This window comes from Poecilia reticulata, linkage group LG17, assembly GCF_000633615.1.
Source record: "Poecilia reticulata strain Guanapo linkage group LG17, Guppy_female_1.0+MT, whole genome shotgun sequence".
Taxonomy (NCBI): Eukaryota; Metazoa; Chordata; class Actinopteri; order Cyprinodontiformes; family Poeciliidae; genus Poecilia; species Poecilia reticulata.
In genome coordinates this window covers 18,750,912-18,764,206 of record NC_024347.1, presented here as the reverse complement: position 1 = coordinate 18,764,206, position 13,295 = coordinate 18,750,912, and the positions used below count along the sequence as shown (strand labels likewise).

At 36.4% G+C, this 13,295-nt stretch overlaps 1 protein-coding gene across 5 annotated transcripts in view; it reads left to right on the top strand.

The window, feature by feature from the left end:
* LOC103479583 (dipeptidyl aminopeptidase-like protein 6) overlaps window positions 1-13,295 on the top strand; it is a 96,908-nt gene that overhangs the window by 73,720 nt on the left and 9,893 nt on the right. For all 5 annotated transcript variants that reach the window (XM_017310132.1, XM_008434097.2, XM_008434095.2 and 2 more), the window contains exons 4-9: window positions 35-129; window positions 2,240-2,314; window positions 2,413-2,465; window positions 2,805-2,886; window positions 8,060-8,180; window positions 13,130-13,284. In XM_017310132.1, the coding sequence (XP_017165621.1) occupies window positions 35-129; window positions 2,240-2,314; window positions 2,413-2,465; window positions 2,805-2,886; window positions 8,060-8,180; window positions 13,130-13,284 (581 nt within the window). The remainder of the gene's footprint in view (window positions 1-34; window positions 130-2,239; window positions 2,315-2,412; window positions 2,466-2,804; window positions 2,887-8,059; window positions 8,181-13,129; window positions 13,285-13,295) is intronic.

Below are 13,295 nucleotides of genomic sequence, written 5' to 3'. Positions count from 1 at the left end.
CTCAAACTGTAATGTCTGATTTCTGAATTGACAGACAAAGACCTGCTGTACCGATCGAGGAATGGGAACGTTCTCCGGCTTAATGTTGAGACGCAAAAAGAGGATACTATTGTGCCAAGTCAACTATTTGTGAGTATAACTGGTAGAATATGTTGCAAGAACTTGTCTTCTTAAAAAAAAAANAAAACAAAAGTGTGAAAAAGAAACAAAGAAAGAAAGTCCAGGGTTTTTAGGTGTAAGTTAAGGCATAGCTGAAGTATAGCTTTTGTGAACTTGAAGTTAGACCATTTACAAAACTAGATATTGACAGAGGCTGTTTTTACCAAGGCTTCAAATTGTTAACATGGCATTCACATGATAAAAAAAAGAAATGTCGCCACATATCAGTTCGTGACAAGAGCAGAAATTATGTTTCCAACTCTGAGGGGTTAAATAAAAACAAATGTAAACGGGTCAGTTTGTACGACATCAGTCATACGACACACTGAAAACAGCACTTGATGTTTTATAATGAGCGAGCTATCAGAACTTGAGAGGAAAGATAGATATATATATATAGAGAGAGAGAGAGAGAGAGAGAGAGATGAAGCATTAAGTGCTAAATTACACAAGAAGACAGGAGTGCATATTCTTCATCTCTGTCAAGTTACATCTTAGCGCTGATTCCTCCTTGAGCTCATACTACTCCACTCTGAAAAAGTGCACCTTTTGACTTGTTTTTTTTCTTACTACAACCACAAAGTTGAATGCATTTCATTACGGACTTTTTGTAATAGATCAATAAAATGTAGCGGACAAGTGTGATTTTAAAAGGAAAGTGATTTTCCATGGTTTTCAACATTTTTATCAATAGGATCTGGAAGGTTTTACAGAGACCGCCTGTCATTAATTTAATTTCAGTAAAACTCCAGCTATCCTGTGAATGCCCAAGTTTTTCTAAGAACATTAGTGACCAAACAGCATCATGAAGAMTGAGAGACAGAGCAGACAGGAAGTTGTGGAAAAGTTTAAAGCAGAGTTAGGTTATAAAGCCCCTGCTGAACATCTCAACAAATACTGTTCAACCCATCATGGGAAAATAAAAAGCATGACCTAACTTCAAACCTACCAATACAAGTTTGTCCATCTAAACTTATGTCCACAGCATGAGCAGGAAAGCATTATGGCCCATGGTTGCTGTGGAGTCGGTGGATAGGTTCACAGATTAGGAAGAGGATYGTGTGCATTGTACTAATTTATATTAGAGTTTAGAGAAGAAATCTAATGTTGAAAGAAAGCCAAAAAATTCAGTTTGGTTTATTTTAGCTTTAAGTACATTTAAACATTTGGAAGAAGGGGCGCTGGGCAAATAAGACATGAACTCAACTTTGTCCCCACACTGAAAAGTGCTATATGTAGCATTATATTCGCCATTTAGACAAAATTATGGTGACAGCACCACATTTTCCTCCAGCATGGACAAGGAAGCTGGCGAAGGATGAAAAAACAAAAAATGAAGCTAAAAGAAAAATTGCTCCAGGCTGGAAAGGGCATAAGACTATGGTGGAAGTTCACAACAACCCAAAATACACAATCAGAGCTTAAATTGAATACTTTGTATCAATCCGTTATGACTGAGTTTGAGTTATTTTGGATAAGACTTTCAGTCAGCCAGCAGATGTTCAGAGCTGGTAGAGGTATGACCTGAAAGACTTGTTGCTATGATTGCAGAATATAGAGTCTGCATAAAGTAGATGCTCACATGCAACTCACACATTTGCTTCACTTTTCTGGATAGGTCTGTATCATAAAATCTCAATAGAATACATTAAAGTTTGTGTGGCTGTAATGGGACAAAGGCTGAAATATTTCAGGGGTAGGGATAGTTTTGCAGTTTATATTCCCTCAACATTCAGGTTTCCCTTCCTGTCCCAGATATTCAATTTATCGAAGTTCGGCCATCAAATATCTGGGCACGTAATCCTCATGTTTTAAATGAGCTCCACAGTCAGCCAGCCTCAGTTCAAACACTGTCTGTGAGATCTATGAAGTGCACTCATGCAGACAAGTCGGCTCTGACAGTTCTGGATAATAAAAAAAGGATAATCTGTTTTCTGAAATTTGTAATAAATCACATACATCAACAAAGTTCTTCAAATCAGTACACACAAGAAAGTTTTATTATGACAACAGTTCTGAAAGTAAGATTAACCAAGCCTCACTGTATTACTAATGTTTCATTTTTTAAAACCTTTTTCAGGAGAGGTCAAAAGCTGCCAGATATCAGTTGTCTCCAGACATGAAGCATGTGCTGTTTGCCTTTGATATAAAACCGGTAAATAAACATCCACGATAATAAATATTAYTGATGCATCCTATGGTGTTCGGATTGTGAGGTTTTGCCTGTCTAACCGATTCGGTTTGTTTCAACAGATCTACCAATACTCGTATTTGGCCAAGTACATYATTTACAGCCTCGTGACACAGTAAGAGTCTCCTCCCTCGTGCTTTCTCTCCTTCCTCCTTCCACTCACACATCTCTGCCCTTAATCTGACCTTCAGTTCACTGACGTCAGCCACATTTACCTGCTCCCATTGCTACGTTAAGGGACCTGCTTTCAGTTTAGTTCAGTTTGCTGAACTGCATTGTTTATTGCCTGTTCTTAACCCTRTACCCATCTGTGTCTGACCAAGCAGTGCTTGTCTTTAGAAACAATGTTGTGGATGGATTGGCCAGAGGAAGGGAACAAAGACAATTGAAGTGCATTGTTGATGTGCTTAAGTGTATATGTAAGTGCAGGTTCTATAAACTGTTCTCTTCACAGGGAGTCTTGGCCTTTAAATCCCCCCGAGGTGAATGAAGCTGTCCTGCAGTATGCTGGATGGGGACCCCAAGGCCAGCAGCTGGTAAGCACCCAAACCTGCTGATTGGTGGCWCAGAGACAGAGACGCAGAGTCAGAATATGAAACGGTAGATATTTGTGATGCGTCTCAGTTGAATTGAAAAATGCTGTGGYGATAATYAACACTTTGTGTTGTACAGCGAAAATATTATGAGCGATAAAAGTTGAAACTCTGTCTGCTGTGACCTCCATCAATGTCAGGCAGTTTTATTTTTACACCACTCCTGAGCTGGTCGGAGCCACAGAGGCAGATGGCATCTCTGTGGCTCAACCAGTGGCTGACTCAAACGGAGGGCACGGGACTTTTTGGTTGAACTGCCAAATGTTAGTTAGCAGTACAACCTTATGCAGAGTACTGCTTAGGTATTCACATTTCACTTTTCAACCACAAACTGCAATGTGTTTTTAAAAGGTTGTATGTGATGAATCAACATAAAGTGTGCATGATTGTGAAGAGAAGAAGCAATAAAGTTTGTTTTTTTTTAGTACCAAAACATTTTTTTATAAGATTTAGAATCATCTTTCAGCTCTAAGTCGATACCCAGACCAYTCCACTGAAGCTCTGGTTGTATATTTAAAGTTGATATACTGCAGTATAAGTCTTTTGCTGCCTCTAGCGGGTTTCTCACAGGATTGTCCCATTCTTGGCTCCATCTATTCTTTTATAATCTCATTGTTCCTGCTGAAGGAAAGTACTCCCACTGAATGATGTTTCCACCGCTATGCTTTGCACTGTCACTATGGTGGATAGTTGTTATTTTCAGCAGAATCTGCTTTATGTGTCACATATTTAAAAAATGTGAATATTTACTCCCAGGGTTCATTATTATACAGATATTTTGTTTTTGTTGCACATATGGTGGCCACAGTCATTTGTTGCCCTTTGGTRCAGTTTTGATTTGAGGTTTCTTTGGTTTTCTAGTTAATGTCCAATATTGCAACATATTCTAAAACATCAACATTACATGAGTTAGGGGGTGGGGGGGTGGAACTATGTTTATCTACGTGATTTCCATGTTTCTGAATAATTTACTCTATAACCCTATATATAACTCTAATATAGTCTAAGGGACCTAAACCACGAATGAACCCTTAGCAGCAAACTCCTTTTAAATTAACATTTGAAAAACGCTTTGAAAATGTTGTACAACCAAAACGTGGAGCCATAGAAATGGTAAATTGCCTGCTCTTGGCTATGTACCACAAATAAATTACACACTAAATTGTAGCTGAGGGGCTCTAATATAAAATGCTTGCCTGCCATTTAGAGCAGCTTTGGATTTAGTGTTGGTACAGTAGGAAGCTGAACTGAAGCTTCTTATTAGTGGGCGGTGTGGTTCCTGATTTAAAAATRTATATACATATTTGCATTAGATGGGAAAAGATGTCATTGTGAATTGCCCTTAACTGCATTAATTCGGTGAAGAAAAAAATACAACACATTTTTAAATATAAAATTAAATTATTGTAAATTCAACAGCAGAAAACAAGTGGTTCTAAAAACATTCAAACACTGAATGAATGAAACGAGCTTTGAGGGTCTTTAATGGTCAGCTACATATTATTGGCCAAATCTGACATTCCTTCGCTTATGAAAATKAAAACAACTATCGGTTCAAACTGTTTATGCTTGTAAAAACAGTCGCCCTGTTYGAATTTTAGGGTTTTAGCTGGGACATAAGATTACCCATAATGTGGGTGTTTGGAAGGATTGCCAGGAGAAAGACTCCTCTCTACAGCAGAGTTTAGGTTTGCAGAACTGAATCCAAATGCATCACTAGATTGTGTCACTTTGACCAGTTGGAGCCAAAGAGATACTTTGCCATAATGCACATGTATGGAAAAAACAAAAAAGTGAATCTGCACAAATGCTTAATATTTGTTATGCAGCCATAGTCTTATCTGGCAAACTTAGATTCAACAATTTAAAATATTCTTGAGTCAAATTTAAAGCTGAAGAACTTGGTCATGCAACAGGATAATATCCCAACACCACAACTAATCTTTTACAACACACCAGCTGAAATAAAGAAACTCTTTGTAACAATGGACCAGACAAGTTGAGGTCATACTGTAGCATCATCCTACTGCCACTTCAGAAGCACATCAATTACAGCAATTCTCATTTTAAACCTTTAATCTCACAAAGACAGGGAAGTGCAGTAGAGCCCAAACGAGCARAACATCCCAACCAACACAGCAGCACCATCAGTTTTGGCATTGTGAAGCCATTCTTGCAGCAAGCATCAATTTCTCATCAGATAGAACATATGCCTGTAAATATTAATGAGCCAAAGCTATGTAGTGATGAAATGGTTTAAGATTCATAAGCAACAATATGAGAAGGCCTATTGAAACAGCTAGTCTTAATGTTCCAAGCTAATGAATCATCTTTTAGTTTTTGACAGACAGCTTTTTTTGTTTTGCATTAATGTAGTTTTAATGACAGAGTGGAATATATGTTTCAGACACTTGAGCTTTAATTAAAAGAGTACCCAGAGAGAACTCATGTATGGACACGGAGAACATGTAAACTTCATGCAGAAAGGTCCCCGACAATTCAAACCCCGTTAATCTTGGGCAACAGTGCTACAAATGTACCAGCTTGTGGCCCTTTCATGTTCTATCAAATGAACGCAGTAAATACTCTGCTGTTATGAAGACCAAAACACATTTATGTCTTTAATTTTGTCTAACTAAATGCAGACCAGATCACTGGCTTTGCATTTTATAGTTTTATCTACTGAGAATGAGCAAAATATTTAACGCAAAATATATTTTTTTATATAATACACTTAAACATTTATGTTGTATTTTGAGTATTTCTTCGACTTAATCCTGTGGATTACTTATCTGCATATTTAGTATAGTTTATTATTTTTTTACTTTGCTATTGTCAGGAAATTGTCTAATCCTTTTAGGCCACAAACTGCCTCCCCGGAGACAAATCTTTTATCTGTGTTTTGTGTCTCTGTGCCGTTTTAAAGCTTTACATAGCCCATTTGAGAATATATTTGCAAAAAACAAGCCACAAGATAAACTCAGATTATCTTTTGTTATTTATAACAAGGCCTCTGCGGTCCACTTTGCATCTATTCCTACATTCAGTACATTGTGTTCAGCTCTACATTGGTGTGGTAATACTGTGCAGTTGGAAAAAGACTTGCTATTTTATCTTACTTCAGATGCATTTAGACCATGTTGTCGTTTCWGTAAAAAGAAATTCTTTCCCTTTTAATAAGATTCAAAAATAGCAATAAATTCAAGCATATACAATCTTTTTTATTATTCTTAACTTCTGTATTCATTTTTTTGCTGTCTTTAAATTTGTTTTTTTTTATGCATTTCTTTATCACACTCCCGTGTTTCCTCAGCTCCACTTTAAAGCATTCTCTTCTATCATAATTGCTCTTATTGGATAACGGCTGAGATTACAGATGCATTTCTCTGAGAAAACATTAACATTTTGAGCGTGTGATGAGACTCTGTCTGCTGGGAAAGACAGTAGATTCATTTACATACGGTAATGGTACACCTGATTGTTTCTTTCAGAGAGCTGTAGCTGCAGCTCTGCTCTTGATTTAATGAGCCTCTGAGGCTGTGCAGGAAAACAGAGATGAGCTCTTTTTTTGTCTCCATCTGACCCRGAGATGTCAGACATGTTTGCTTTTTTCYCTCCCATCCACAGTTTGTGAATGTAATGATTTCCCATTAAGTTTATCAGAACTGGAGCAATTCATCATCAAGTGTTACATCAGTGTATAAAAGCGAGGTGCGTGTTTGTGTGCGGCGGTGCGCTGTGAAGCATCAAATGTACAGGGAGATGGATCCTGCAGTGTTCTCCTCATTAAACGTCTAGCTTTTACTCTACCATGACACTCCAATCAGCCAAGCTAGGTCAACACACACCTAAAAAAAGAGGTCATCCTGACACAGCAGCCTGGATTTTACTGAATAAAATYGAAAGGAGTTTTGTGAGAATTGAGCATCTCACACCTGAATTTCAGGTACATAAACATGAGTCGTAAATGTGAGCTCCACGGCTATCTCTGATCTGTTGCTGCTTTAATCTCTGTGCCTTCAAGAATTGAGTCTTTTCAAATCTTTAATTCATCTTTAGTTCTCTCTTGTTCTTATAAAACCTAAAGGTGAATGCAGACTAAGGGAATAACACCTTTTTTTCCAAATTAGTGAAACTTCAGATTTTGGTAGCTTCTTAACCGCTGAGAGCTTCTTGTTCTCGTTCAGTCATTTGGTTTTAGTTCATCGAATGTAAGTTGATATTTTGAGCTTTGAGACGGCTTTAGATCATGAATCTTGACCTGGAGCTGTTTTGCAGCACAAGCAACCCAGCAGCTTTTCTCTTTTTTACGAGGTTCTGTATTGATTAGAGAAGCACTGATGAGAATGTTGATGACTTCCAACTCAGATTTTTTTTCATAGCTTCGACCTAGATTTCGGCCTATCACAGCTTCTCTGTTAGAGCCACAATGTAAAAGCCTTCCTGCTTCAACCAGGAGAAGCAACATCATATGCGGTAGTGCAAACATTGTGAAACAAGCTTTTGCTAGARTTGACATATTAAACATCTTGTTAACATTTAGCATGGTTAACATGAAAAAACAGCAGCATCTGTGTGCGTGTTCATGATGTTTAACTCAGATTTCCAAAAGATAACATGAGTGCTCAAATATGTTAAACACAGAAACTCTGCTGTACACCGGTTAGCCTTCCTGTTATCAACGGATAGTTTTGCTCTCCCAAGCTGTCTCTGACAGTATTAATGAACTTCATGTGTCGTAGAAAATGCAGTTTCCTGTTTAATAGCTTCCTACATCTCTGTGCTTCCTCTGACTTCAAATTCAAAAGTAAGGTTTGGTGTTCTTTCCTCCAAAGTGTCACGCACATTCAACAGTGAAAATTAGCTGATTCTGGTCAACACTCAACTTCTCTATATTCCTCTAATTTTCTAAGATTTGGTCTTCTTTTTCCCTTCAGGCTACAATCCCATATTAACCCAGGCTGGTTTTGTTTTAATTTGTTGTCATGTCACTGCTAATGTATTAGCAGCTTCCCACAAAATGTACACTTTCTGTGCAAATTAATCACACGACCATCTTTAATAATCACTGTACTCTAAGACAGTTTACTTGACATAGAAACTATTTTTTTTCCAGATCTTCATTTTTGAAAGCAACATCTACTACAGGGCAACATTGGATACCCGATCAATCCGTCTGGTTTCAACCGGTAAAGACGGGGTCGTCTTTAATGGTCTGACTGACTGGCTGTAYGAAGGTAAGGTGTCAGTCGTCAACAGTTTGGRGATTTTTGTGATATAAAAATATGCAATTTGTTATTTGGCATCTTGGACACAAGTTTCTAKTTTTTCAAAATATTCACTGTAGCCTCAATACTTGTAAAGWTGTCACTTTTCAAAATGGGATTGAAAAGAAAACATGTCATTCAGATTTGGCGGATGTGGGTAYAAAGACATCACTACTTGCWCAAAGTTGTTCACACACACAGTAAGAACAATGATTAATATGTTTTCATCAAAAGTGAATTATTCGTCAGGAGTTGTTTTACAATACCAAAATTTGTCAGATTTTACAGGCAAAAAGAAAATCGGACAAAGTTATACTCATGTTTGTCATGACATTYCACTGTCAAAGAAAAGACATTTTCCTTCAAACGCAGGTATAAATGTAAAACTTATGAAAGGTGAGTTAACCAAGAAAAATGTTTTATAGCTTTACAGAAAGTGTTGCACGTCTTACCATCATCATGCTACATGACTAACTATGCTGCCTGAGGTGCGTTCAAGTGCAATAGGAAATACTCACTGCTCACGTCAAATACGTAGTACTAATAAAAAAAAAWTTTTACATAACAAATAATGACTGATTTCGTGGAATTCAAAGCTTAACTTAAAGTAATATAATTAACCTGTTACACTAGCATAATACTTTTAAATACAGCATTTGTTTTCACTCTCAGTTTGGTTACATTCAGGAATTTAAAACTATRTTATGAGTTATTAAAAGCAGTACCCTGCTAAAGTATTCATTTCGCTTGAACACTTTATGACTTTGTCAGAAAATAACAATGAGAATTAAATTTCATGGGATTTATTTAATTTTCAATTCAAAACTTTAATAATAGATGTGGAACTCCATAATTACAGAAAATAGTTATAAGATTTCTATATTGAACTATTAATTAATTAAAGAGAACACAAATTAAATGCATAAAATAGATAAATGGTGTTTATTTTGAATAAACAAAAGCTTATAAGTAAAAAGAAAGAAATCACTTCTTATTACGTTTTACACATAATAAGAATCTATATTTTGCATATTTTTTTAAAGTGCTCCTGTCATCCATACCCCTAAATAGCATGCAGTGCTTTTAGAAGAGCAGTAGTAGAATTAGCTATATGTTCATTCATTTGAGTATTAATTTAACTTTGTATAGCAACTCCTCAAATTGTGTAACAAGTTTATTCAGCTTATGGAGTATTTTTTAAAAATTCCTTTCACAGTATTTGTGAAATCTTTGCTCTTGTTCCTGTTCCATAATTCATATGTGAGCCAGTCTGCTGTCAAAATATTTCCATCCATTTCAGCTCAGCAAAGTGGGCAAACTATGAGAAAATTGAAAAATGTAGCATTTGGAGCTGCTTCCATACAAATCCTACTCGGCAACCACCGCTTTCTTCATCTGCCTCGAGTGCTGAATGATTACGATCACTGGGGCTCTTCCAGTGRAAACAGAAACCTGTTTGTCCATAATCTGCATCCTTGTTGACATGTGCTGTATTTACCCAACAACATTTGAAACAAATTTTTAATTGAGTCTTTGGATTCGTGCCTCTACCCACAGCAGCAGCCTCTCCCTGAGGTGAACGGTGTGCTGTGTGTGCATGGTTTGATCTGAAGCTGCACAGCTGGCTACATTTCAGTGCGCCTCCTTCCCTTTACCTCCCATCACTTGTCATTGTGTTCAAGCACTTTTAATTAATTCATGTGCACAGTGCTGCAATCTCATCCAACAGATGTTAAAAAGCCAGCAAACTTGTAATTTAATGTGAGACATTTTCTGATTACAGCATATGTGGGACAGACGTTCTAATTACAAGCCCCTTTGATAGCGCTTTCTTTACAAATGCACTGAGAATAGTAATTCCATTTAATTTGTTTCTAATAAAGTTCATGCGCCTTTTGTTCCGAGTTCTCAATCCAGAATTATTAACTTGTAGTTGATTTCGAAGCAATTTGGGATGATGACTGTGAGGATAATGTGATTGTAAATTGCAGTTATTTTGAAGAAAACTTTGTTACAGTGCATGAACTTGGGGGAAGACTAAATTAGATTTTTTCTTTCATTAGATTATGTCTGTTTCAGACAACACAACATGACACATGTAATCTATATTCTTAAGTTAAGGAAAGATTTGGCTTCTTGGCTTCTGCTGCTGTTTAATCACAAGGATTTTTAACTAGAAAACAGCTAATTTACTTTTATTTTTACACTTTTATTATTTTTTTTATGTATAGCTTTACTTAGGTCAGTCAATACCTGTAAAAAGTTATTACGGATTTATGATGAAGTTGACAATCAACAAGGGCTATATAAATATCATAACATAGAATGTAACAAATATAGGACATTTTAGAGATAAAGAAGAGACACAACACAATCACTTCTAAAAACATAGGATATGACACAAATTTACAACTGTAACAAATGAAGAAACATAAAAATGACCAAAAAATTACAAAAAACTGTAAAAGAAATTGCCAGCGGCTAACAAAACCGGGAAAAAATCTTCAAACATATATGCCCAAAATACATACTTTTATTACTTACTACATAATCAGTGCTACAGTTTCATTACTTCTCTTTTGATAAAACTACTGGTAAAAAAAAAACTTAGAATTATTATGGATATCCCGATCAATTCCTTTGTCCCGGATAATAATTTGAATCAGCTGAGTTTGGGTATTTTTCAGATGTCATGTCTCAGTACCAAGTGCAGTTCAGTGAAATGTTTGACACCTTAAAAAGCACAATATATGCCACCTATTTCACCCTCTAAATGCAGCTTTCACTTTCCATTTATTTTAAGTTACTGCGATTTTGTACCAGAGTTTCAGCTCTTCCAACACACCATTGCCTAAGTTTTAATGTTCTCACATTGTTGTTTGTTTCGGTTGAATTCCAGGTTATTGTTTGAGAGCAAAACACAGAAAATCTTTTTTTGCTTCACAAACTTAGCACTTTGCTTTGAACACCATAAAACAAAATAATAACTAGTGTTTCAGCCGCTCTTTGTGCAGCTCTCCCCTGCAGAAATAGCCGGCAGAAAAATATCTAAGCTCATAGAACAGAACCACTCACATCATAAAAACAGGCAGAGATCTGCAGCAGCCAATATATTCTCTCTTTCATTGTAAACATCAGAGCTAAGTGTAAAAACATATGATTGACATGCAATCCTATCATTCATTAGATATCCAGAGTTGAGTTTAGTCTGGGACTCCGATATGGATCATTTTTAAAAACTTTGCTTTGCACATCCCTCATCTTAATCCATTCTCCCAAAGGCACTTTTGTGTGTACTGGGAACAGCCAAAAAAAGGTTTAAAAAGCAAGTTTTGAAATTACAGAATATCATGCTGATATTTAAAGAGAAAATGCAATTTACTGGCTTGGAATTGCTCTTTGATGTTTGACATCTTTGTCATGTCGGCTACATTTTTCAGTTTCAACACCTGCCTTCAAGCAAAGAGTTTACACGTGATCTCTTGGGAACAGTTCTCAGCCAACTATAATCTGTAAGCTTTTGATGTGATTAGTGTTAGTAATTAGTCCTCAGTTGTCAAAACAGAAATCATACAAACTAAACATGACTTATGCTCATGACTGACGGATGAATACCACTAAATTCAGAGAATGGGACCTGAAAAGGCGTCATCAGGAGGTGGTGCGTTTGCATATCCTTTAAAGATCTGAACTGAGTGGCTAATTTAAAAAAAAAAAAAAAGGTTGAAAAGCTATTTTCTTTTCTGCTGTCCGAGGCTGTCATCGGACCATCGGATGCACAGCCAACGCCTGAAGTGAACATATTACAGGGTGTGTTAGGGTTCAAAACGTACAGTCTAATTCAACGGCCGCCAAAGAATAATGACTAACATTAATCACATTATTCATGCTCTGCTTTGTGCTCAGATGGTGTAGAAAGAGCTTATTTCAGCCACTAGCCTTGAAATTCCTTCTGCACTCCAACAAGCTCCACTCGACCTTAGAGTTAGAAATCTATTAAACGTACTCAGTGCTCAATGTTTTCCTGAGTCCACTCTGACCTCACATTTGGAGCAGTGTCAGAAATAATTATAGACTGATGACAAACATGACCACACTGCTCACCAAGGCTGATCCAATCTTTTTTGTACTGAGAGAAGGTTGTCGTTTGGAGCTCCACATGTGAGTGCTGTAGTCTGTTCTGTAGTTAAAGTGTTTTTAAAAGAGTTCTTCTGCCCCCTGCTGGAGGGACTGTTGCACATTGGGGAGTAATATACAGTATTTTGTAAAGGGATTTAGTTAATTAAATATTTTTTATGCTTTATCTGAAAACTGATCCAATAATCATAAAATAGCAAAACATTTTGAAACTATAATTTGCTTATTTGGACTGGCTTTATAGAGGGAAAGTTTTGTTTCTATAGCATTTTTGTGGAAGGATTATTCGTAATTTAAAGGATGGTTGAAAATTTGATTTATCATATAGAATTTCTAATACCATATATATTTAAAAACAATGTAGGTACTGTTTCCACTGGCATTTAAATTAAGCCAACATTTTTTTAAAAGGACTTTTTCACATGATGTAAATGCCTTATTCAACTGCTGGGCTGCAATATCAATGCAATCAATATAACCAAGTTTTGTGTAGTTCTTGCTTGTTTCAGCATTTATTCTTACAAGATGGTTACATCTCCTGATGTCTAAATTTAAGAAGAATGCTTTAAAAACTATGTCAATTTATCAGAACGTATTAATTCTGTGATCATTTGTTTTGTTTTAGACACATATGTCACTTTTGATAAATAAAAATGTTCTAAATAAGAGTATCACACATTAATGTTAGCCTTTTCTCAACTTTTCCAAAACTTTTACAGTATCCCAAACAAAACAAAAAAAACTTGTATATTCTTTGACACTCTCTATTCTTGTTTTAACAGAGGAGATCCTGCAGACCCACATTGCCCACTGGTGGTCTCCAGACGGACTCCGTTTGGCCTACATGACCATCAATGATACCCTGGTGCCAAAAATGGAAGTTCCATATTTCACTGGCACACCATATCCTGGCAGCCAGGACTATCATTACCCGAAGGTCAGACTGGG